General features: G+C 38.1%; 1 protein-coding gene across 5 annotated transcripts in view; it reads right to left on the bottom strand.

The window, feature by feature from the left end:
- Mapk8 (mitogen-activated protein kinase 8) overlaps positions 1 to 27,429 on the bottom strand; it is an 81,436-nt gene that overhangs the window by 31,437 nt on the left and 22,570 nt on the right. For 4 of the 5 annotated variants that reach the window (XM_070020787.1, XM_070020784.1, XM_070020786.1 and 1 more), the window contains exon 2: positions 2,780 to 2,950. In XM_070020787.1, coding sequence (XP_069876888.1) covers positions 2,780 to 2,901 — 122 coding nt within the window. In that variant the 5' untranslated portion in view covers positions 2,902 to 2,950. Of the gene's footprint in view, positions 1 to 2,779; positions 2,951 to 24,172; positions 24,303 to 27,429 lie in introns of all 5 variants that reach the window. The other variant, XM_070020785.1, reaches the window with a different exon arrangement.

Here is a 27,429-nt window from a genome sequence, read left to right as displayed (position 1 = left end):
GAGACATACTGGGCTATCTAACATTAGAATCTTTATGGAAGACTATTTCTGCTTATGCAATACTTGAAGGCCAGCCCTACATTGATTTAGTTCCTTGACTGACTGAAAATTTGGATCTGCATTGTAGCTATCTCATCATATGAGACAGTACAGAATGATATGGATAAAGGTACTGGTACAATATAATGGATATTTGTTGGTTTTCTGTCAGTCAAGTGGCTTGAACTCAGGGCGTGGGGTGCTGCCCCTGAGCTCTTTTTGCTAAAGGCTAGTGTTCTACCTCTTTGAGCCACAGCACCACTTAAGAGTTTTTCAGTGGTTAGTTGGAGAAAAGAGTCTCATGGGTACTTTTCTGCCAGGTCTGGCTTTGAACCGAGATACTCAGTCTCCTGAGTAGCTAGGATTACAGGTGTGAGCCACTCGTGCCTGGCTTACAATAGGTATTTGTACACATTCTATGTGTACCATAACTACTGCATATAAATGTATGTGCATACAGTTTTTACTTTAAAAATGTCCTATTTAAAAAATAAAAACACATGCAAATTATTAGAAATTTTGGCTGTTCATGTAAGGGAGGTTTTATTTGTAGTCATTAAATTCATTCTTATTAATATTTGCCTCTTAAATCAAAGGAATATTTCAAATTATGAAGGTTTACAAGTATCTCAGTAGGCTTCCTGGTGCCTGCCACAGGCTATGTTCTCATGCTGAACTGAAAGAGGAGGCAGAATAAACTTACCCACAGAGTGTACCTACACTACAGCCCAGGCCCTGTGCAGATTCTACCATTTCATATCCAAGGAAATATTTTAAATTCTTTATTCATTTTTTAAAAAATAAGGAAATGTCTCATGAATTTGCATGCCATCCTTTTCAAGGATTATGCTAGCCTTCTCATATCACTCTGATTTTAGCATATATGCTGCAGAAGTGAGTACTATTTATTATTAGTGTGAAGATATGAAAAACACACGAAGCTTCTGGAGACCCAATCCAGATCCAGTCCACCTTATTATATGTAAGCTGGGTTCCACAATGAGCCTTTTACATTTATTCACAAATTAAGTTCTTCTGTTGCTTCTGTTTGTGTTGACGAGTTTTGACATTTTCACATTTAATATTTGTCTGTTTCACAAAAAAATCATTTGAGGAAATTAAATAATAAAGTGAAAATTGGAAGACAGATATTCTTTAGGCAGTTATTAGCAGCTGGTCAACAGGACTTAAGCTTCCTTCTAAAGCAAAGTTTTGCTTTTTAATTCTGGTATGAAGATTTCAAATTGTACTTACCAGAGAATAAGTGAAGGAACAGAAGCATTAATATACTTTAAAATATCATTTAATACTTCATAAATAACATGTTCCTTCCAACTCTAGGTGAAAAGCAGGCTTTGAACTGTTAATCTGCTAAGTCACCAATCTAGTTACAGACCTAGAGTCTAACCAAACGGCTAATGTTCAGAACCCTAGTATTGACTACATAGCATTTAATAACATTTCTCTAATTTATGGTTGGTTAAATGTAGTTGATTAAAATTATGGTTGAAGTTGGCTGCCAATGGCTCATGCCTAGCTACTCAGGAGGCTGAGATATAAGAATAGGTGGTTTAAGCCAGACCAGGCAGGAAAAGAAATAAGACTCTTTTCTCCAATTAACCACCAGGAAACCAGAAATGGTACTGTGGCTCAAAAGGGTAGAGTGCTAGCTTTAAGTGTTTTTGAAAAAGCTCAAGGACAGCATTCAGGTCCTAAGTTCAAGTCCTAAGACTGACAATAAATAAATGAACACATAAATAAAATACAGTTGACTAGTTTCTAAAATGATTCAAATTTCTACAACTTTTGGAATTATAACTGCTTCAAGAATATAGAAAAGAAAATGAGTACATTTCCATATACAAGTCTGTTTTACCTTAATGTTTCACCACATTTGCTCTGATTTGTTTTAATAAATATATTATAGGTAAAGCCCCCTTTTGTTCTCAGAGGTAAGAAAAACCCTTAGTTTGGTAAGCATTTTCATTTTTTCAACATATGTCCACATCCATAAACATATGGTATTGTTTTGTACATTTTAAACTACAAATGGTACAATAATGTCCATTTTACTTTTACATTAAATTCTACATTTCTGATACTATCCTTGTTGATACAAAATGTTGTACAGTATGTCAAGATTATCTTATTCTCCTGTTGTTAGATAATGCTCTTTCTAATTTTTGCTATTGTAATAGATGCTTCACATGTGCAAGTTTTTCTTGAACCTAGCAGAAATGCTGGATCATAAACACTTCAGATTTTAAAATGGATTTTCAAACAAATTTGGTTCAAGAAGATATAATAAAGATATAATTATGCTAGAGTGCAGCTTAGAATTCCCCCAAACACTAGCTTATTATGCTAACTTAGTGATTTTGAACCATTAACAGAACTATTCCAAGGAGAGTGTTTTACATTTTACTTTATGAGGAATTATGCTGATCTATGAAGACTAAGCCTCTTATAGAAATTAGTTTGTAAATCAATTTTAAAGATATATATGATTTTTACAGTGAAATGATACTAGCTGACTTCATTCCCTAGTGTGAAATAAGATTTCTGAAGTCCTAGTTTTATTAAAGTATGAAAGTGATGATTTAGTAATGTTCTTACTAATTAGCTATGTGAAGACATGTGTACATGAAAATTAACAAAACCCCATTGACTACTTACTAATATAGACATCTGTCTCTAGATGGCTTATGACCAAGAAGTTAATTATAGTTTAAAAACTTACCATACTATTCCTTGAGCTCCAGAGCCTATAGGTTTCAAATTCTGGTATCGTTTGAGTACTGTGAATGTAGAATCTCCGATTTCTACACTATAAAAATTGTTGTCACGTTTGCTTCTACTCATGATGGCAAGCAATTAATTTAATGGCTTCATCCAAAAGTTCACCAAGAGGCTGCAAAATGAGCAAAATGTAAACTTAACCTTTTTAAAAATTCAAGTCCTTACTCACTGCTCATTGATATTAATAAAGACTGCTAGGTTATGTTCAAAGCGGTCCTTCATTACTAAGCATATTAAGAATAAACACCACAGAGCCCTGGGTTATTAATATATGCCACTCTTAAGTAAATGACTGGCAATTCCCTTTTGAAACATTTTTTAATAGAATAAACAGTTTCTCCAGTCTGGAAATCTAATTGAAAGAGTAACCAGAAAAAGCAAGTCATTATAATTAAACATGCTCTAAAAGTCATCTTCAGTTTAAAATGCAAACCAGTCCTTTTATGTTTTTTATTAAAGAGTACTGAAAACTATTTTTGTGAGAAACTGATAAACTTTTATTACAAAATAATGAAGTCATATTGTAGCTGCCTAATAAATAAGTTCCCACATTGTGAAGGATTCATTGACTCCTACAGTGACTTCTTAGTGTAATGTCTATGCTGAGGTCACAATGGCTGAAAGGAGAGAAAAATGGTAGAAGGCACAAAATCAAGAACAGGAAGAGAGATGCATTTAGTATATTAGTATACAAACAATGTTCTTCTATCAAGTTTGGAATATCAAAGGCAGTCTCTAATTTCTGACCACAGTTCTACCTGTCAAGAATCAAGGCAGTGGTTCTTTTGCTTATCTGAGTGATGGACACTGACAAACCTATTTTCCTTCCATCCTTACTAGATGAAAGTAGTCTATTCTAAAATACAGGTAGTAGGGCATGGTGGTGTACATCTAGAGTTCTGGTACTCCACCCAAGAGTTCAAGACCAGTGACATAGAAACATCTAGTCTCAAACACAATGAAGCAAACAAAATACATGCAAAACTGATCTAACTGAACATCCACCAATCCAATAAATCATAAATCCTGATCGGTCTAAAGAACTGCTGTGTGTGTGTACACACATGCAGGTCAGGTCAGAAAGTATGGTAAGAAGGGGAATTCCATAGTGAGATGGATGGTGAAGACCAAGAGATCTTTGGTAGGCGGTGATTATCTACCAGAAGGAAGGAGGAACAAGAAATGAGACACGAAAACTAGAGAAGCTACTATAATAATCTAGATGAGAGCCTTACCAGTCAGTTGGCTGGGGTACTGTTATATATGTTTTGGGACTGTTGGGAGTGTCATATAGGATTAAGTACACTAACTCAAAAGGAATTCAATAAGGCAAAGTTTACTTCTGCAGAAGTGTTTGCCATCAGCCCAAAATCTGGCAAGTAAGCACATAGAGGAGGCAGGCTGCTTCCTTTGTATTCCTAAGAAAGCAGACCCTGCCCCTAGAACTGAATTGGCTGAACTCAGGTTCACAATCTCCAATAGGATATGTCTTTAATTAACAGGAACAGGAAGTTTTAATTAACAGAAATGAGATGTAACTAAAATTCAAAGAGCTTTTAACAGGAGTTCTTAAAGTGTAGCAGGGATATAATCAACTAGAGCCAAGCCACCTGGCCAAAGCAGGAATTTTTCAGAAAAACAATTCTCACAAAATTGATAGAAAAGAAGCTTTACTCAGAGTCTTTTTGCTCTACTCAGAAATCCTAAATAGACAAGTAGCAGTAGCTCTTCTAGTGTCCATAGACCTGGGTCCTTAAATGCCAAAGGCTTATTGGGCTGGGTTGTTAGATTCAGAGGCTTATAGCTTCAAAGCGAGTCCTGAGAAGTGGTTCCAGGCTTTAGATGCTAGAGACTACAACACTAGGTGTTCAGGTTGGAAGCTTACTGCCTGGGCTTTGCCAGTGTCCCAGCACTCAGCACTTAGTGTAATCTTCAGCTCTTAGCAGCAGCTAGTAGCAGTCAATGCTAGCTAGTGTCCCAGCTCTTGAGCCTTGGGTGTAAAGACTCAGATTGAGTGCTACAGCTCTTAGGCCCGGGGTATCAGGACCCTTAGCTCTTTAAGGCTTACAGTTGCCTGGAACTATTTCTGTAACGAGGCCTGCAGCCCATTGTTTTCAGCTTGTCGTGGCTTTCTATAACTTTTTTTTTGTTGTTGTCTTTGCCATCTCTAACTCCTGCTGTCACTGCTCCCACAGCACTTTGAATCACTTCAGCCACCCTCCTGCACTGCCACTACTGCCACTGCTGCTGTTCTGTTATTTCCTCTTTGATATCAATTCAGCCTCGCTGCTTGCAAAAAAAATCAAAAGCAGGCATAAAGAAGATTTATACTGAGCCTCTTAGAATACCAAGTGAATAGCCTACGATGGTATCTAGAAAAGTGCCTAAAGTAAGCCTAGTTATGCAACTAGAAGGACAGTACTGCAAGGATGTTTTCACCAATGAGAGGCCTGCTTCAAGTATAGCTTTCTAAGGCTAACAAATGGTATCTAGAGTGGTCATAACTGGAACATGTCTTCAACCATGGTTATAATGGTCTTCTACAGCTGCTTAGTGTCCTCAAAGTGACTGTGAAGTCCAAAACAGGCTACCATGAGAGAGAACTGGGTAAGTACCAGTAAAGAGGCTGCTTAGCAGATAGTTACCTGCCAGGCGTAAGGGAAGAGTCTGTTAAACCACTTTTTTCTTGGCAGGTTTAATCACTCACAGAGAACATATAAAAGGTATTTACAATAAAGACTTAACAAAAACTCAGCACAGAACCAAAAATTCTAACAGCATTTAACAGTACAGAGTAGTCTTCATAAACTCTAATATAGTAAAATCAAAATTAAAGGAGTCCAAACAGTATAAATTACATAAATGGGAAGCCATTAAATAATCAGCCTTGATAAATTACACAAACTTTCAAAGAAAATTCCAAAGTCAGTAACTGGACTAGTGAGGAAATGCTCTAGGTGAGGACTGTCTAACTTGACATCTCAAACTGCCTACGAAGACAAGCCACAGGAGCAACCATGGAATGCTCAGCTATGCTCACAGAATGATTAATCAACTTCCTACCTTAAATGAATTACATTTTTTTTGACTATAGTACCAAATCAAGAAGAGAAGTGATAACAGGAAAAGCAAATGTTGGGTGTCAGGCCCTTCAATAAATTTATTCTGGAAACTGGATTCATCCACGGAATAGAGATTTGCAATAATAATGGTCAAATGGTCAAATATGATCAGAGGCTGAACACTGAGCTGATGCTGTTTTCTCCTTCTGGAAAGTTACACAAGCTTCATTTTAAGCAGTAAAGTACCCAGGAGTAGTATTCCTCTCCTGAAGATTAGGATCCAGAGAGAGGATGACTCTGGGTGCTTCACAGGAGTTTATAACTATTACCAAAGTAGGTAACAAAACGCTTTGCTTCAATTTCCCAATTTGCTGGATATCTAAGAAAAAGTTGAGTAAATCTAGGAACATACTCGTAGGGCAGGTTTCCCTTTCTGTTAAACGAATTAATAGCAAAGAAATGCTTCTTTTTATTCTCAGAACAGAATGGCCCAGAAACAGGAAGAGGATTCAAAGAGTTCACAGGAAGTCTGAATAAAGCCACAGAGACAACTAAACATCCATAGTCATCATGACTCCCGAGGAGTAGGAGACAGCTGCCAAAATCAAGTAGGACACTTCAGCCAGTGGTGATCTCTCTTGGCAGAAACCCCAGCTGCCATGTCTAACAACAGGAGATAGAATTGTCTACTCACATAGACTCAAGCACCATGGACACATCATGAACCAGCATTTACGTAAAGAATTTGAGGATAAGACCAAAAAGCTGAGTATTATGTGACTGATGGTAACTAAAACTGATTAAAGATAATCCTGATGTTCTAGACTGATACAGACTTCCCTTACAACACAATATGTAAGCAAGATCTAAATACTTCATGAGCTAATTAGATGTGAAGAGAAGGGAGCTTTATAGGCAGAAGAACCGCCCAAGAAAAGGCTCTAAAAAATTCACCAAGCCAGAAATGTGGCTCATGCCTATTATTTTAACTCTTCAACAGGTGGAGATAGAAGGATTGCAGCCTGAAGCCACCTGGGTAAAAAACACTCAAGATCCTACCTGAAAAAATAACCATAAACTGGACTGTGAGTGAGAGTCAAGTGGTAGAAAGAACACTTGCCCAGAGATGCGAGGGCCCAAATTCAATCCCCAGTACAAGGAAAAAAACAAACAAAAAACAACCCACCATTTTAACCAAACAGCTTACTGAGTTGTGATAAATGCATGTAAGTATGTAATCAACCACCATCAAAATCATGACAGAATATTTTCTATCACCTTAAACTATTCTCTATATTCAGCCACCATCAAAATCATGATAGGGTATTTTCTATTACCTCAAAATGTTGTTCTGTTGTCCATCTCTGCCTGATTCCTTTGCTCTTGCCACCACAGAACTGCTTAGAATGTTTCTTCTTCCTCTTTCTGCTTCGAACCTCAGACTGTCCTTTAACTCACTACATAACCAGGGCTGGCTTTGACTTTAGCCTTCAGCCTCAGCTTACTATGTATTGAAATTACAAGCATGTCCCACCACATCCAGTCCTAATGCTTTTCTGAGTCACCTTTGCTGCATTCCTTTTTATTACTAGGTAATATTCTACTGTGTGATGTACCACTTGGAAGTTCACATGGTTTCCAGTTTACAATTATGTTAGTAGATTCACATGTTTTAATTCCTTAAAATTTAATTTCTTAGACTTTAATTTCTTAGACTGTCCTGGGCAAGATGGTATGTAAGACTCTTATCACCAATTAACCACACACACACAAAAAAAAACCAGAAATGGAGCTGTAGCTCAAGTGGTAGAATACCAGCCTTGAGCAAAAAACTAAGGGACAGTACCTAGGCCCCGAGTTCAAACCACAGTACTAGCATCAAGAAGAATGTAGGGCTGGGAGTGTGGCTTAGTGGTAGAGTGCTTGCCTAGTACACAGTAAGCCCTGGGTTCAATTCCTCAGTACCACATAAACAGAAAAAGCCAGAAGTGGCATGGTGGTTCAAGTAGTAGAGTGCTAGCTTTGAGCAAAAGAAGATCAGGGAAAGTGCTCAAGCCCCCTGGCCCTAGGAGAGGAGGAAAGGTGGGGGGAGGGGAAGCAGGAAAGGGAGGGGGAGGAAGGGGGAAGAAGGGGAGGAGGGAAAGAAGAAATGATGATGCTGATGATGATGGTGATTATGATGATGATGTCTGGATTGGGATGCTCAACGTATGTAACAAATTTGAATTTCTGATTCATGATGTGATACTTGTTTCTACTTATTTGGTTTTCTTTTATGCTTTCTCAGCAGTGTTCTTTTAACATCCAACAGAAAGGCCTTGTGAAATTCTGCTCAACTTTTCTATATGTAGTTTCATTTTACATGCATTTTTACTTTAACAAAGCACCCAGGATCTAACCCTTGAGGTGCAGAAGCTCTTTCCACTGCCAATCACTTGACACCTTGGGTGCCAACTTCCTGGGCATAGGAGATGTACCTAACACTAATTATAGTAGGTCTAAGGGCCTCACTATTCAGGGCTCTAAACGAGCTGTGACACTAGAGGGTGCTACCTTTTATTGTCTGCTGTTACCCACCGTAACTGCTAAGGATTACAAAAGCCTGCTAAGGTCCCAGAGTAAAATGGAAGAGCTTCTCCTTGCCATATCCATGGCTACCTATCCAGGTAGAGCACAACTCAGCCAGCTGATTTTGCCATATCCATGGCTACCTATCCAGGTAGAGCACAACTCAGCCAGCTGATTGGTAGCATAAGGGAAAAGTCATTCAGTCTTGAACTGCTAAGCAATTTATGATTTAAATTTAAAGATTTTACTAATTGTACTTTTAACAGTATGACAAAGTTCCATTCAAGTTCTAGTTTAATGAGAGTTTTTAACAGCGTCAAATTTTTAAATGACAAAAAACTAGATTGTTTATTTTTCTTCATGGTTTTGCACTTTTACAATTTCAAAGATTTCTATTGTTCTATATCCTTCTTTTGGCTTCTTTTTGGGATTGCTATTTCTTAAAACAGAAGCTTAAGAAAACTGACTTGAGAGCTGTTTTTAATAACAGAAGCAGTTACTACTATAATTTACCCTAGTAGCTTCATCCTACAATGTTAGCATAAACAAGGGTTGGAGGTGTGGCTCAGTTGGTAGAGTGCTAGCAAATGAGCGAAAGTGTCGGTACAAAGTCTAAGCCCCAGTTTCAGCCAAAAATGAAAAGAAAAATGACCAGCCTCTAAAAAATAGAATAATCATATTTAATAAAGAGCTTCATGTATGTAGGAACCTGTTTCAAGTGCTTTATAAATACTAACTCCTTTAATCTTCCTAACAGCTCTACAGATGTTCTTCTGCTAGTTTATCTTAATTGGAAGAGTTACAACCTCTATCTTAATTTTGTTTGATGCTTCCTTATGTGAAGATAGACACCACAGTTTTTCCATTTTACAGATGAAATTTAAATCGTAGATTAATTGTCTACATTTCCAAAGTAAAGTGAATTCTTCACTTTGAGTCTAAAATATAGTAAAGAGGCAGTAAAGAGGCTATGGATGAAGAGAAGTTGTAAGTCTTAATCAAGTTATACATAGTATTATCTCTGAGATACCCAAATGGAAGTGTCAAGTGGGCAACTAGACAGAGAATAAGACCTCAGAGGAAAAATATGGGAGAAAGATAATGTGAGACCATCATTGTTTTTGAAGCAATGTGATTTGAGAAATTACTCAAGAAAAGCACAGAGCTTTAAAACAAAACCTCAAGGTTCATTTTTGTAAAGATCCATATTTAATGAGCAATTAGAGAAAGATAAGCTAATTGAAGTACTCACAGAAGATGTAGCCAGAGACTTATACTGAAAGCAAGAATAAAGAGCGTGGAGCACCAGTGGCTTATATCTCTACTACTCAGGAGGCTGAGATCTGAGGATTGCAATTTGAAGCCAGTATAACCAGACAGATCCAAGACTCTTATTAGATAAGAGCACAAAGCCAGAACTAGAGACTTGACTTTAAGTGGCAAAGCGCTAGCCATGAGTGAAAAATCCAAGCAAGTGTGTGAGGCTCTGATTTCAAACCCCAGTACTGGCTACTTTCACATAAACACACTAAAAAAAAAAAAGTTATTAAAGGGGAAGAGGGAGCTAGAAAAACAAGAACACATTGGAGAAGCCAAAGAAAGAGGGTGTTTTAAAGATCACTAAGATCATTCAATGGCACTGAATGTGAAGCCATATGAATGGTAGCAATGGAAGCTAGAATGAAATGGGCTAAAGCATAGGTAGGACATAATTTTGGAAATAGTGAAAGTTGGCATAACTTTTAAGTAAACTAGCAAAGAAGATAAAAGTGGAAAATGATAAAGAAAGGTAAACAGACAAAGGAGGATGGAGTAGATTATACATGATACATAATATAGTATAACATATTTAACAACTGACAAATATCTACATGATAATGAAAAGAATCCAATAAAGAGGTGAAAGGTGGAACTAGAGGAACACAGACAGGCATTCCAAATGCCTTATCTCTGGGAGGCTAAAAAGAATGAGATCCAGAGCTATGAACAGCCCTATACAGAAGGAGGTTCTGGTATGGCATAGCCATTAGAAAGTATCATTGAAAAACTGAGATAGAGGAACAATTTCCAAGGTAAGAGCCCTGGACACTGAGGCATTTAGAAAGGATGGTGTTCTCTCAAGAGGATGTGATTCACTTCCCTACGCATGAAGACCTCTAATCTTAAAACAAGAAGGTCGTTTTAGATGTTGGCTGTACTTATTAAGGAATAAAGTTAGGTATCACTGTCCCACTTAATAGATGAATAAACTAAGGCTCCAGAGGGTTAACTTGCAACTAAGGGTTAGAATATTAAGGTTCAGCCCTACTTTCCAAACTTTAGCTCTGACTACCCCTTCTAGGAAGAACATTACATTTCTATCAATATTCCGTCCCCCTCCCTCCCCCCCCCCCCCAGCAGAGATGGATTCATTTCAGTTTCATGAACCATTTTCAACCCTCATTTTACCACTAAGTGCATGTTGTCATTCTTTAGCTCCACTTCTGTTGCTTCTACATAACCCTATTTCTGACAGTTGATATAATAACTTGCCTTAGATATCCAGAAATGTAGTCCAATGTTATTCTGTGTTTCTATAAGAATATTTAAGTTGATACATCTGATGTCTCCCATTATGTGGGTAAGTCTCATCCAGAGAGCGTTAAGTCTGAACAGAAGGACAAAGGCTGGCCTTCCTGAGAATAAGAGGGAACCCCTCCACCCAAACTACCTTGAAACTGGATACTAGTCTTACCAAGCATTTGAATGCAAAAAGAAATTTCAGCTTTTCCTGCATCTCAATCCTACTGGGGATCTGGGAACTAGAACTCACTACCAGCTCTCTTGACTTCCTCCTTGCCACCAACATTTATCTGGGGGCTTGTGAGCCTCTGAAACCGTTTAAGTCAATTCTTTAATACAAACCTTTTGATGCCTTAGGTCATGAGCCTATCTAAAATGTACACTTCATCATTCTCTTTCACCTGCTTGTTTCTCATGACATTTAGCACTACTGGCATTCACTTACATACTTATTATCTGCCCCACTCAAAGGTAAGTTCCATAAAAGCACACTCTGTTCTGTTCATGAATAAATTACCAAAGTCTCAAGTACTATCTGCAATTTCAAATGGATATGAGTAACAAATAAACAAATTATGAATTTCTTGTCATTCTCGTCTGGCCTAGAAGTAATTCACAGGATAGAAAGCATAGGATTACTTTCATCTCCATTACCATTGTTAGTTTATGCAGACCACTTCATGTGCCATACCCTGTGGCTAGAGGCCTGCCTGTCTACTATCTTATGGCCAATGTGGAAGAACCACCTGCTGCATTCCAGCTAATGAACAGCTTCATCAGAAGGTAGATAATAACCTTCAAAATGTCAGCTCTGCATATAGTGGGCACTATGAAGTCAGGCATAACTAATGTAGTCTGACAACTTTCTGAACATACAAACAACTTCTTCACCTCATACTAAAGTCACTGTTTCACTGTAAGTGACCTTCTCATTAACATCACTCCTGAAGGAGCCCTCAACTGACCAGTGGATCAGATCTCAGCCACCACTATATAAATGTACTCATTCCAATTCTATATATTTTTCAAAGCTGCATTTTCAATTATATTTCCTGCACAGGGTACATTCTAGGGTGGCTTCTCCTTCCTCCTTTCCAAAAACGTAAGAAATGGCTGACTAGACCTTGGCTTTTATGGCTCTTCCTCTATAGTATAGTAATACAGCCATGCAAAGCCACTCCTGGTCCACCACACTAGAAGACGCAGAGTGAGACCCCTTGAGTATGCTTCAGTCACCATGATCACCAGGAGAGCAGAACCTTAGTCCTATTTACTAAGAAACGAAGAAACCAGAAAAGCAAACTAAGAAGACCAGAATTTTACTCTACTCTCACCCAAGGCATATGCAAAGTATTTTACTTTATTATCTCACAATTGATATTATACATGGAATACAGGTAAGTTAAAGTTATTGTCTGGGCAGGAATGTCCTTGTGATTTTTACATCCAATTAACCACATAAAAAAGCAAGAAGTGGAGCTGTGGCTCAAGTGGTAGAGGACTAGTTTTAAGCAAAAAAGTGAAGGGACACTGCCCAAGCTCTGAATTCAAGCTCCAGGACAGGCACCAACTTCACCTAGCTTTTTGTTTATTTAGTTTTTGAAATAACTTTGGCCCACATTGGCTTCAAAGAGTTAATTCCAAATCTCTCTTTCTCATTGAGAATTAAGACTTCTAAAAGAGAAACAGAGACAGACTTTAAATAATACAATATGGATGTGCTATTACCCTAACACTTAAGTAATCTGGTATCCAGAGTCTAAAATTACTTTGTACTTAAAATGCAAAAATCTCAGCTTGTTTAGGCTGTTCAACTTTATTTACATTATTAATGCTAGTTGTTAAAAAAAAAAGCAGTGCAACTTTTAAAATGACATTTAATGAAATAAAACAGGTGACCTAATGTGCAAGAATATACTTACTCCCAAGGTACTCAAAAAGTATTTAATTTTAAATGTAATAACAATTAACATTTGTATTTCTATAAATGCATATTTTTATACAGGAAAGAACACAGCTTTATTTTTATTTTCTTTTTGCAAATGCTGGGGATCAAACCCAGGGCATCATGCATGTTTAGGAAAGTGCCCTTACCATTGAGTTACATCCCATGTTACCTTGTGCTCATCTAACTTTGCCTATTTGACCTAGTAGACCAGAAGTTCCTCTTCATCAGGCTAGTGAACTGGGTGGGCCCAAGATGACTAAGTGATCACCAGACAACCTCTAACTTCACTGTCACCCACCTGCACCCTGAATGACACACCCACCAAGTGCCATAACAGTTGCCACTGATGACAAGAAAGAGTAACACTATTTGGAAATCCAAATTCTTGGAAAATCTCTGCCTATTCCCAAGAAGATACATGACTATTCCTCCCGTTTAGCCTCCCTCTCCCCTCTCATTTCTTTACCCTCATCTATGACCTGTATTCTATGACTTCTGAGTCTATCTCCCACCTCTACTCTTGGCTAAGAATGAAGGTCTCCTTTGAGGATAGATCAAGCTCCTTCTGTTATTGGTTCCACTATTCCTAGAGGGAAAAAAGACCTAGTATGGGGTCAAAATTGGCACCAGCTCTGAGAACACCTAGCTTTTGGATTATATCTTCACCTATCAAAAAATTAGTCTCACAAAAGAATTCAATTCTGGATACTGATATTTTCTATTTTTTTTTTTTGCCAACTACTAAGATTCTCAGGGCTCATAAGAAAATGTTGAATACATTCAACTATCATCAGAGAGACACTTCCTAAAACCTAAATCACAAATTAAGACTAGCAAATGAGAAGTGCCCCAGATGCATCTTACAGAGACTTTTATTCATATCAGTTAATTTCATATGTAATTACCATTAGTTTATCTTGCCTGCAATGTAATTATGATCATAATTTTTTATAAGTGTTACATGGGTTTTACAAGAAAATGATTCCATGACAAATAGCTTTCTGTAGTTAAGTATCTGTCCCTAGCCAACCCCACCCCCAATCACTTGTTTTAGGGTAAAGGATACCATATGATACCAAATGACACCATATGATAAATGACAATAGAACAGCTCATCAAAATGAGGGGAGCAGCATCTACAGTTGATTGCCATAACCAGGTGTGACAAAGCTAAGTTGAAAATTGGCAAGGTTAGGACAAAATTTAATGTGCACCTACACACCTACGACTAATCATTCAAAAATAGCTTCAAGTTTATGTCCTATCTCATTTTCAAGTTGACCTTTACAGAATAGTCTTGAACAATATCTTTTTTCATTACCAATGAAGTCTAGAGGCTAAAATCACAGATCTTTAACCTATGTAAATCTGTAGCTGATATGAAGTTATGTTCACTTATCCTCTTCCCACTAAAGAGATTTAAAACTTTCTGAAGTTCAGTATTACATATGAAAAAAAGCTTATGAAATTATTTCAAGACAACTTAAATGCAGTATGGGTGCTCAACAGAAGTGATAAAGTGGCTTGGTTTTCTAGCTCTGGTTTTTCACAAATCTCAACAATATTAATCGTAAGTGCATTTATAAAATACATTTGGGTCTGGCCCCCTCTTTCTGGTATATAACCTACAAAATCCCTGGAATCTCCAAAAGACTAAGAGGGTTAATGTATGCTAATGAGCTGGCTCACAAGTAGGACTCTTAGATAACCTGAGTGACTTTGCTGGAGGAACCAACCAGTGGTTGAAACTTTCCAATGGCCGGAGCTTTCAGTCCTGCTTCTATTTCAAAGAGGATAGAGGGACTTCATGTTGCATTAATAAAAAACAAACAAACAAGGCTTTAATCAATCATACTTAGCTAATAAAGCTTACATAAAAATCTAGAAGAACTGTGTTTTAGAGGCTTCAGTTTAGTGAAACTACCCAGAAAGTAGTGCTCTATAGGAAAGTGCTACATCCCAGTTGTACATGTCCTGTACATCTCTTCCATGTAATTGTGCATTTGTATTTTTTTTGGTAAATGTTATTTTCATCATTTGCTCAGTTAGCTAGAATTAAAGATGAAGTACTCATTCTCAAAACGTGTTTCCTATTTTAAACATGTGTCTTTAGATGTCATATCCACAGGGTAAGGAAAAGTGTTATTTTGATAGTATACACACAATATAGTAGAATAATTCTATCCACCTTAAAGAACTATCAAATTACACAGGTGTGCCCACACATGTGCAAGCGCACACATGCACGCACGCACGCACGCAGACACACACACACACACACACACACACACACACCTTTTATGGTGAGAACATAACCTGCCACACAGTAGATACACAGAAAAATTTTTCTTAGTTAATAGTCTGTGGCTTTTCAACAACATCTTCCTGTATCACACCAAACTTACCCAATCAACCCACAGCCACTGGTAACCCCATTCTTCCATCTGTTTTATTTTTCAAAATTTAAATTTTATTGCTAAGGTGATACATCTGTATTCTTCATGAAACACTGTATAAAAGGTAAATTAATGCAAGCAAAACCTTTGCCCTGAACTTGTGCGTGTACACGCACATACATGCTTAATTGGATATTAACAGTCTCAGACTTTTCTGCTCAGGCTGGGTTTGATCCTCAGATCTGAGCCTAAAATGGATTATAGGAGTGAGCTACCAGCACTGGGTTCTCTTTGAGTTTTTAACTATAACACAACGAAGTGCTTTCAGGGAAATAGACATTCTGAATAACTATTATCAAGTGACTTAATATATTATAATGTGAAGGAAAGACTGCAGCTTGAACCACAGCACAATGGAACTACTCCCACAAGAATGGTCACATTAGTTTTGCATAGTCTTGAATAATATAACTGTAACCCTCCCAAGGTATTAAAAATTAACCAGCATATTTCAATTCAGGAAACCAGAACACAGTCAATAATTTTTACAAGGCAACTCAAAAGAATTATTAACAGTGTATTATGAAGATAAAAAATAGTGTATAAATCATCATAATATACACATATTGCCAAGAGGTCAGTTACCTCAACCCTTCATCTTCCTCCACACTCCCCAATCTCTTGAGCCCAGTGGAGAGCCACTCCACACTCCCCAATCAGGTGGTCTGCTCGCTGACCTTTTTTAACCTCTCTTGAAGTTTCTCTCTGCACACCTGCTCAGATCTTGACAACATCTTTTCTCTGACCATTTCTACTTCCCGCTCCTTTAAATGTGGCTCAGAAGACCCGAGCACTCTATATTGCCTGGTAAATTCATAATTTAAATTATGGTTCTCTAAACTGTGTTCCCTCTTCCAACCTCTCTCTTATCTTCACCTGTCTCCTGGTCACCTCAGTATGGATAGGCACTCAAACTTGAAAGGGGAAATCCAACTTTTCTTCCTTCTAAAACAAACTTGCTCTTCTTTCTAAACCTCTTTCTCTTATCAACAGCAAGAAGCTGCTGGCTTGTTCTTCACATCACTGTCATATTAGGATCACAGTGAGTTATTTTCACTTTGCCCATAAAGACCACAAGGCTTTAAAGACTAAAGCTGTTTCCCTCTTAGTCCTCTTTCATCACTGCTTCCCCTCCTCAGGTTACATTCCATGGTCTGTTAGTTAATACCACATCACACCAGCATCCCTCCCTCTTCACCCAATACAGCAAACTGAAACTGCACATCAAGCCCCTTGTGCTGAAACTCAACAGAACTTCCCTTTCTCTTGCTGCTCAGCAGTACCTGCAAAAACACTTTTCCCTTGGATTTCTAAAACCACTGTGTGCTACTGATTTTGATCATCTTTTTCTGTTCCTTTCCAGCTTCCCCCATAGGCTCCTCCCCAGCAACCCTCAAAAGGGTTTTCTCTTCAAGGCTGTCTTGGCCTTTTTCCCAGGGTAGCATTTTTTTTCTTTTTTCTTTTTTTCTTTCTTTTTTTTCTTTTCTGCCAGTCCTGGGGCTTGAACTCAGGGCCTGAGCACTGCCCCTAAGCTTCTTTTGCTTGAGCCACAGCACAACTTTTGGCTTTTTGTTTATGTGGTACTAAGGAATTGAACCCAGGGCTTCCTGCATGATAGACAAACACTTTACCACTCAGCCACATTTCCAGTCTCCCCAGGGTAATTTTATCCACCCTTATAGCTTTAGTTATCACCTAAGAATTTTCAATATTTTCTATTACTGAGCTTTCCCCTCTACTCAAGATACACACATTGTAGAGTCTTATCAGTCATCACTTATATATCTCAAAGCTATCTCAAACTGCACATGCAATCATAAATCCTTCATTTCCCTCAGTTCTCACCAAATTTCTTCCCTCCCAAAAGCTGTTTGTTGTCAGATACTCACGCCAGAAAGGCATTATTCATGCTTACCCATCCAACCTACTATGCACTCAAGAGGTTCAAGCTTTATCATCAATTCATCTTCCTATTCACCATTCTTGCTCAGGTTAACATTACCTATTGTCTAAATTACTAGATTCACCTTTGTTTCCCTCACTTCTGTTCTCTCTGCTCCCAATACATTTTGCAGCCAGAATGATCTTCTAAAGTTTACCCTTTCTGGCAAATCTTCCCAACCCACAACTCCCTGTACCCTCTTAACTAAGGAGGGGGGTGGTGGCTTGAAAGCAATTATGATTATGCTATATGCCCCTTAACTAAAGTGGATTAGAGGAAGGATAAACAACTGACCTAAGAAGTGGCTCAGAATCTCTCCAGGGGATCTGGAAGTAGGAAAGAAACTCACAGACAGAAAGAAAGATGAACCCCCTAGGAAGTAGGAGAGAGTTGAGGAAAACACCTCATATGTCTGGCACTAGTCCAGCTTCACTGAACTTTCTACCTTTGCATATGCTGCACTTCTCTGAATCACTTTTCTTTGCCTTTTGGTTAAGTTTTGTGTTGTAACAGTTTCTTGAGTAAACTTTCTAAGTCCTAACTCTCCCTTACAATGCATCATAACACAGTCTCTTCTGCCCAAACCTTCATGAGGGATTCCAGGGATCTGGAGGGTATGCCTCCAACATCTTCCCTTACTAGATTCTCTTGCCTTTCCAATTCCAGGATCTAGCCACAGTCAACGCGTTCAAATGTAGCACAATCTTCTCTCTCACCTGCAAGCAGACAGGCTGGTTTTGTCTGCAATGCTCCCCCCCCCCCCCACACACACTTTCCCTAGTCAAGCACATTCACATGCAAGGCTTCAGGTTCAGTAGTCACTGCACTCACTCTCAGGAGCACTTGGCCTCTCTCCCTAGTAGTGTATACATTACTGTTCATTGAAAACGCCTAAGCTCCCCATTGGACTAAAACCTCTGTAAGAGCACAAGAGCATATGTTTTGCTCACAGCTCTGTTCCCAAAATTGTAGAGCAGATACTCATTATGTTTGAATGATTAGTTCAATCAGTTGTCCAATAGTGTTGACGTCATTTGAATTGCCTTCTCTATCACCATAGTGTCCTACCAATTCTATTTTTTTTATGTATGCACATGAGTATGTATGTATATGCATGTATGTGTATTTACTCAAATAGTAGTGGGGTTTGGAATCAGGGTCTCATGCTTGCTAAGTAAATGCTCTGCCACTTGGGTGACACTGCAAGCCTTTTTTGCTTCAGTTATTTATTGAAAAGGGTCTTTCTATTTGCCAAGGCCAGTTGGGACCTCAACCCTCCTATTTATACTTCCCATGTTGGTGAGCTAACAGGCATGTACTTTCAAACACAGTGCATTTGTTGAGATGGGATTTTAGTTTTTACTCAGATTTGCCTCAAGCTGTAACCCTCCAGATCTTCACTTCCCAAGAAACTAGAACAACAGTTGTGAAACAATACACCCAGCCTGTATTTTGAGAGGGAGATATACTGGGGTTGAATTCATTATGCTTGCAATGCAGGTACTCTACCACTGAGACACACCTTGAGCTCTTTTTCTGTGTTGCTGCATTATTGATTGGTACTGGGGTTTGAAGAGTCTCTCTCTCTTGCTTAGCTGGTACTCCACCACTAAGCCCACACCTTTAGAACAGCTTTTTTTGCTGGTGAAATGGAGATGGAGTCTCCAGATTTTTCTTCCCTGGCTAGCTTCAGATTATGATCCTCTAGCTCTCAGTTCCTACACAGCTGGGATTACAAATGTAAGTCACCATTGCTTGACTTAACTTGCCTCCCTTCCTGTCCAGGCACATCCCTGGACTACAATCCTCTTTATTTTTCCTTTTCCACCAGTTAGGATTATAGGCATAAACCACTAGCACTTAGCCTACAGCTATGATGGTACACCTGCAACTTCAAACACTTTGAAGAAATACATGGTAACCATTTTCTGACAATGCAAAAGGTCAAATACAAAAAATTAGACAAATGATCTTGCAGCCATAAAAAGTTTGATAACTCTCTAAATAGTATCTTTAAACTGTTTCACCTTATTTCACTCGTTTTCTTAAGAAAACTAGGCAGATGAAGAGTTCTGGCAAACCTCACATATCCTGATTTTATAGCTTAGCTACAAAGACCCTTGACACAAAGAGAAGAGAGTTTTATAGAGACAGTTATCTAGTTTCAATATTGTTAATAAATTTGTGTATTTTTTCACTAATAGCTTGCTACTTCCTTTAAATCAGATACTATTCCAAATTGATGACAATAGCTTAGTTACCACTATAAATCTGATACATAGATTACAAGCTACAATTTTTCTGGATCAAGAAATTTTTAGAGAATTTACCCTCATTCTAAGGTTAGCTATCAAAGCGACAGTATGATCGACTGCTCCAGTTTTGCAAGAAGACCTTTTTCTATTACTATAATCTCTTAAAAATCAATTGAAAGAGATGCTACCAATCAAAATGTATTGTACTTATAAACTGACATATTGAATGGTAACCCCTATAAACAACTGAATAATATTAAATATACAATTCAAAAAATCAATTGCCAAAAGAAAACATTCCTGTGTTTGGAGTTTTCTGCTGTGATGTAACAATTAAAAGTATTCCTGATGTTTCAGGAAACAATATTCCCCTAGTCAAAAAAAAAGTATTTTTTAAACAACTCTTTTATGTCCCCAGAGTGGAACAGTGCCTTATTTCAGGCACAAGCACTATCTTCCTAGGAGCTCACAAGGACACCTGAAAGAGCAAGGATTTTGGCTCTGGTAAGGATCCAAACATTTCCCCTTCCTACTTACAAGTTTTTTGATCCTGGTCAACTTACATAACCAACCTGATTTCTCATTTCACTTGTAAAATGGCAATATTTGTATTTGTCTCTCAGGTTATTATATTAAATAATACAGACTAAGAAACTGAAATGATTGTATTCAACAAATTTTGGTTCTGTTTCTTTTTTACTTAACCTACCATAAGATATTTCTTAAAGAACAACACAGTTTAAAAGTTCTTATTTATAGACTATCAACAGAGATAATTTCAAAACTAAAACTCTCCTCATGCTTGGTTATAAACATAATCTCCATTAGCCATTTCACTCTACTCATTACTTGGTTTCAAACTCAAGGAAAACAATGTTAGAGATTGATTTACTGTTATACATGGCTGTTTAACATGCCTTATTTTATTTATCCAAGTATTTCCCCAACTGCCTTGTAGGATTCTACTACAGGCATATACACTTAGTACTATTTTATAGTGCCTCAAAAACAAAAGCAGCAAAATATCCTAGAAAATGAACCAAAATGACCAGCCAGGAGGCACCAAGAAAAAGATGAGTTAAACAAAGGAGAAGGCTACAATGCTTGATAAGAAAAGTACTCATTATCTTGCCCATGTAATTGTAACCCCTCTGTACAGTATTTTCACAATGAAAAAAGGAAAAGATGAGTTATTCATTCTGTGTCAAATGTGAGGAAATGCATGTACAGGCTGGCAATTAAATCCAAGTCCAAAACAGTTTTTTCAAGAAATAGAATCATCTAAATATTTTAATGCTGTCTTTAATTCTGATCTGAACATGAGCTGATACTCAGTAGTTTTTAAACAATCAGATTCTATAAAGAAATTTGCCATCATATATCCATGAAAGTCATCAGAATAATGGGTCCAGATAAGGCTCAATTAGTTTAAAAGCAAGCAATACTCAGGGCAGAAGTCACTTGCAAAACAGGCTGCCAAAGTGGTGCATGTGTGCCATCTAGTGGGAAAAAGAAAAAGTGACCTGAATTCTGTAGTTTTGCAAAGGCAGTAATAAGGAACATGTTATTAAGAACAACAGTAAATTACACTCCATAAAAGATAGTGGAGAACCAAAATGTTGGGGAAATAAGGAGGATAATAAAGAGGTGACAAATTTGTGTGAGAGGAACTTAGTGTTTATGGAAACTAAAGAATGGAAACCAAAGACATGCTTTTTTTTTTCCCCTCCAAAATCATATAATCATTAGAGCCCATCTCAATGTGTAAAAGACATACAGGAAGAAAGATTTCCTACTAGCCAAGAGCAACAGACAGTAAGAGGGCAGGCAGCTGCTGGGGAAAGAACAGGGAAATGGGCCTGTAAGTTTGTATGGGGTTAAAAAGAAGAATCAAGTCTCACTCAAATAATTCTTTCTAAATTGTACCCTCTAGTATAATAGATGCAGGACAGTATTGTGTCATGTTTCTGTGAGTACACAATTCCTTATACCTGGCTTTATAATAGTAGTGACTGTGCTTTATTAGAACTATTTTTATTATGTTGCTCAAGAATGTTTTATTTCCAGATGATTGAGAAGCTAATGAAAAAAAAAGGTTTAAAAAATAAAATGAAAACAAGTCGTTTAAATAAGGATACAGGTGGACCCGTTGTAACAATGACAAGTACAAGTTGTCATGTCGAAAATGAACTTTACAACTTTGGTGGGGTGGGGTGGGGAGGATTAGGTGGGAGGTTCAGGGGGAGGATGGGAAGGGAAGGGAAGGGGAAACAAAGGAGGAGGCTACAATGCTTGATAAGAAATGTACTCATTATCTTGCCCATGTAATTGTAACCCCTCTGTACAGTGTTTTCACAATAAAAAATAAATAAAAATTTAAAAAAAATAAAATGAGCTGGGTGTTGGAGGCTCACACCTGTAATCCTAGCTAATGAAGCAGCTGAGATCTGAGGATCACGGCCTCAAAGCCATCCTGGGCAAGAAAGTCCATTAGACTCCTATCTCCAATAAACCACCAGAAAACTGGAAGAGGCGCTGTGTGGCTCAAGTGGTAGAGCGCTAGCCTTGAGCTGAAGAGCTAAGGGACAGCGCCCAGGCCTAGAGTTCAAGCCCCACGTCTAAATAAGGAAATAAAAATGAAACAGAGGCTCCCATTGGCTTGGAGATTCTCAATCAAGATCACCATGGTCTGCCTTCTACCCCTGCAGGCAAGAAGGCAAACCAAGGAACCGGAGGTCTTTCGGGAATGCAGAAAACTGAAAATGCTTGCTTTCAAAGTGAGAAAATGAGGTTAAATAAAAAACTTCAGAAGCTACAAAATACTTGAGAAGTACAATCTTGTGTCATTCACTTCTCATCTGTAAAACTACAGCCTTGGAACAAATGAATTTAAGATTGCTGTTCACTCTAAAATTGAACGGCTGTAAGCATGAAACGAGATTAGTAAAAAGAAAATGCATGTTTTTTTTCTTCACTAAGTCACATAAACATTAGAATGTACTACAAGTTCTGAAGAGGAAACAGATGACTGACTCCAACCAAAAGAGAAACCAGGTAGAAAAACAAGACACTTGCTTATTTTACAGCAAGGCATAAATAATGGTCAGGTCAGAAAAGAGACAGATGATATGCAGTTAACAGGCTGAGAATTTAGCCTAAACAGCAGATAACTTTGGCCTATGTACCTTTCTGAGATTCATTGTGTAGGTAGGAGGTGAAGGAAGGTAAAGAATGGGGAGATGGGAGAGTGGGTTGTGGTTAAGAAGGAACAGAGCAAAATCAGCAACTGTCAGACAGCTGCTAGACGGTTTCAGTTACTGGAAACAGGTCAGAAAGGAAAGGTGAATCTATTCTGGCACCCCTTACCTGGAGAACCACATGAGAATTGAGACAGAATTGAACCTGGTCAACTCAATGGAAGTAAGGTAAAATTTGAGCAAGAATCCACAGGATGTACATGCCAACTCCAACTGGATGTATAAATATGCTCACTGTGGTTTGCTTCTTTCACTTGATTTTATAAATTATGACCAGGTATGTGTAGTATAGATTATTCTTTTGGAATGGTATTTTATAGTCCACTGTGTGAATATACACTGATTTATCTATACTACTGCTGGGGTATGACAGTAGGTATTACCTACTACAACCGTGCTTGCAGATGCTACCCAAACATATGTGCTCATGTTTTTTGTTTTAAAGTATTTACCTTATTTTCTAGAGTACCTAGAAGTAACTGGCTGCGTCACAGGATAAGCATACTTTACTAGTTGATAAGACAATCAGTTTGCAAAGGTGTAATATCAATTCCTAGAACTGACAGACTAAGAATATCCCAATTTCAATGTGTACTTCTGCAAATATTAATGAGATTTCTGTCTACTAACCAGTCAGATTTCTTCTTTTTGAAGTCCTTTCCTAATTGCTCTGCCAGTGTTCTCTACATATTATTGATAAGCTTTTCTCAGTTACCAGTTTCAAATATGCTTCCTTTAATCAGATAGTAGGGACCCCCACACTGCTTGGGACATAGAGGCGGAAGTTAAACACTACAAGAGTGCTATCAAATCCCATTAATATACTGTTGATGTGGATGGCAAGCTTTCATTGTAAATATCTCTTCTTATACAGTTTATATATTCCTTTAAATGTTCTAAGACCTTGAGGTTGGGGAGGTCTGACTCATGAACTGACAGCTGTTAGACCCTTTGCTAGAGTCTTGACGGGGCTATTTTGATCCCAAAGCACAGTTCTAGCTCCAGAAGGGAATGAGTGTTCCAGTAGGCACCCTGCTCTAGACTTTTGCTGTCATAGCCCTCACTAAACTCTAGAAGACCTTGTAAGCCATTTCCATACCAAAAGAGAAGGAGAAGACCTGTAAATGGTGCAAACCTAAGTCCTTTGTTTACATAAATACTGGGGAAAAGGACTGACTGGTGCCAACATACTCCTTCACTTATATGGAGACTGCTATGACTGGTACACACACCCTTGTCACATCTCATTTCTCACTACTCAAGCAGAGCATGTGTTCAGCTCACTTGGTTTGCAGCTAGAAGACACCCAATCCTGTGCTGCCCCTGGTGTTGGGGTGGTGGGTCCAATAAAGAATTCTCTTGTGTGGTCTTCCTTGTCTATTTTTGATTTCTCATCATTAGTAGAGCAGCTGAGCTGGTAAAACAAAGAGAAGAGAGAGAGAAAAAGAGGTAAGGACAGTGGTAGTGTGGCTAGAACCATTCCAGAGAAAACAGCAAAATGGCTGACTACTAGTTCCCAGCCCAGCATGGGCAGCACTGGGTGGACTGTGGCCATCAGGCCTGCCATCCGCAGCAGCAGGGAAGCAGTGCTTATGGTGATGGTGACACTGGCCAGAGTGTTTTTCAAGATTTCCTTAAATGAAGACTTCCTAACTTTAGTTTCTGTAATAAGGCTTAAATGAGATTTCTTTTTCTCAAGAAGCTTCAGAGACTCAACTTTTAAAGGGTAGAGGAAAACTTGTCAAAAATCATCCTCCAGAAAGACTCCCTTACTACTTCTATGCTCCCAGAGGTGGAGGAAAGAAAACTCAAGTTTTCCTTGTTTCAGATAAAAGCCAATTTTAAGTGGAAGAGAACTTTCCAGAGATACTATGCCTTTATTTGGCTTCTCATTTACCTGATATTTTAGCAGGGATTTTTTTTTAAGTTTTCTTTTAAAGTAAATTTGCTATATAACCCTGGCTGGCCTTCAACTCCCAATACTCCTCCATCAACCTTCTAAGTGCTAGAATTACAGGCATGCATCACGGCATCCAGCTTCTGAAGCTGTTTTTATTTTAAAACTACAAATTAAATTTCTCTAATTCAGACTGTATTAGTGAGCTCAGGTAGCTTGTACATCACAAGAAATTAATCCATCACATCAAAATTTTTTTGTCAAATTTGTTCATGTAGTTACTTACAGTATTCCTTTGTATATTTTACTTCATACTCCAAAAATCGCTAAATCATGTCTTCTCTCTTCTGGAGAGGTCAATTTTGTTAAAATATTGCCCATTTCATTTTTAATGTTTTCCATTTGTAAGATTTCCAAGCTTCTACCTTACATTTTATTTGCAGAGACTTTGTTGAGAATTTTCCATTGTTTGTTTTATATTCATAACTGCTTGTTGAATGAAATGCTATCTTCATGGCTGCCTTAAAAATCTCTATTTGATAGTTCTACCATCTGTGTTACCTCACTGAGAGCATGAATTATCTTATGTAAGTCAAGCTGAGGCATTTTTTGGTTCTTGGTATGAAAGATTACATATGGAAACCTGGATATTTGGGATATTAAGAGATTTGGGATCTTACTTAAATCACCTGCTCTATCACAGCAGGCTTCCGCTGAGACTACTGTGGTGAAGAACAACCTAGCCAGACAGAAGCAGCTTCCTACTAGGCTTCTGCAGGAGAGCAGGAGGCGGGGACAGAGAAGGGAAAAAGTAATTCATATAGTGGGATTATGGGCATTCAAGCTCCTTGTCAATGGGCTCTCCTCCCACTTTTCCTCTATTGATCTTATGGTAGGAAGATTTACCTTGTTACAATCTGAAAATGTTGAGAAAGTCTAGATTCTTACCTGCCTGAGGTGGGGGGGCGGGGAGAGGGTGTGTGTGTGTGTTTCTTACCTGCCTCGGGGGGTGTGTGTGTGTGTGTGTGTGTGTGTGTGTGTGTGTGTGTGTGTGTGTGTGTGTGTGTGTGTGTGTGTGTGTGTGTGTGTGTGTGTGTGTGTGTGTGTGTGTGTGTGTGTGTGTGTGTGTGTGTGTGTGTGTGTGTGTGTGTGTGTGTGTGTGTGTACCTGCCTCGGGGGTGTGTGTGTGTGTGTGTGATTCTTACCTGCCTCGGTGTGTGTGTGTGTGTGTTGCCCCTTTCTGAAACTTTTCTCTGTGTGTGTGTGTCTGTGTCTGTGTGTGTGTTGCCCCTTTCTGAAATTTTTCTGTATTTTTAGATTACCCTTCCCCTGGGCCTTGGTTTTAAGAAAACAGATTTTTCTTGGATTGCTATCTTCTCAACACCCATTCTGGATTATTTCTGGCATTACAAAAACCCTGCTCTTTTCTCTCCACTTTTCAGTCTTCTCAGGTAGGTTTTACATATTACCCAGGGTTTTTAGCTGAATACTTTGGAGGTGGTGGTCTGTACTATCATTTCTAAGTTTTACTTTTCTTCATCGTTAAGCTTCAGGGAGATTATGTATTAAAGAATTGGATCTGGGACTCAGAGAAATTTTCCTGGTTCATTTTATTAATTTGCTTACTTCACAAAACATGTAGTATTGCTTTTCTAGGGGAACCATATGCTGGTTAAAAATGACCAATAAGTCAAAACCTATGTATTGGCTAACTCACTGATCAAACTGTGAAGTCACACAGTACTTATGAGAAAGGATAAACCACACACACAAAAAAATGTACAGTTGACACAACTATTAGACTGGGCCATGAATGGGGAATTGCAAACAAATTTAGATCTATCTCTATGATCTTGTTCATTCTCTGTATACCTGAGACACAAGTATGGTAGTCTCCATTAATCAACTGAAAAAGTATGCTTTGTTCTTAGTTTCTTTTTTTTCTTTTTTTTGTCAGTCGTGGGGCTTGAACTCTGGGCCTGGGCACTGTCCTTCAGTTCTTCAGCTCAGGCTAGTGCTCTACCACTTGAGTCACAGAGCCACTTTCAGCTTTTTCTGCTTATGTGGTGCTGAGGAACTGAACTCAGGGCCTCATGTATGCAAGCCAAGCACTCTACCACTGAGCCATCTTCCCAGCCCCAAGTTTATGAATTTTTTAATAAAAATTTAAACTTTTTAGAAGATTTCTTTTAGAAAGCCATCTACCTAGAGTTTTCTCCTGATGCTATGTGGTTTTCGGTGAGAATGTAGGATAATAGGAGACATATGCACAATCCTATCTCAGTACTACCTACAATTCCTGCATTCATAGTCTGTATACTTTCCTTGTCTCACAGTGATTAGAACTACATGAGTTTGGCATATATGCTATCTTTCCATGAACTATGGACATCTGTAAAGCAGAAGGTTTGTGCTTACTTTGCTAAAATTTCCCAAACTAAAAAAATGCTGCACTGTTTATATATGATGTTAAAAATATATTTTGAGTTTAGTGAAGATGATTAATCATGCAGCATTAGGAAGCCAGCAAATATATTAACAATGAAATCCAAGCAAACAGTTTGCTGGTGTAGAAACAACCACTACCAAGATACCCAACAGTGTCTCATGCAGTCCCCATATTCCCAAGGCAGGAATGAACAGG

This window comes from Dipodomys merriami, unplaced genomic scaffold (genome assembly GCF_024711535.1).
Source record: "Dipodomys merriami isolate MVZ:Mamm:240054 unplaced genomic scaffold, mDipMer1.0.p SCAF_14, whole genome shotgun sequence".
NCBI lineage: Eukaryota > Metazoa > Chordata > Mammalia > Rodentia > Heteromyidae > Dipodomys > Dipodomys merriami.
This window is presented reverse-complemented; position numbering and strand designations above follow the sequence as displayed.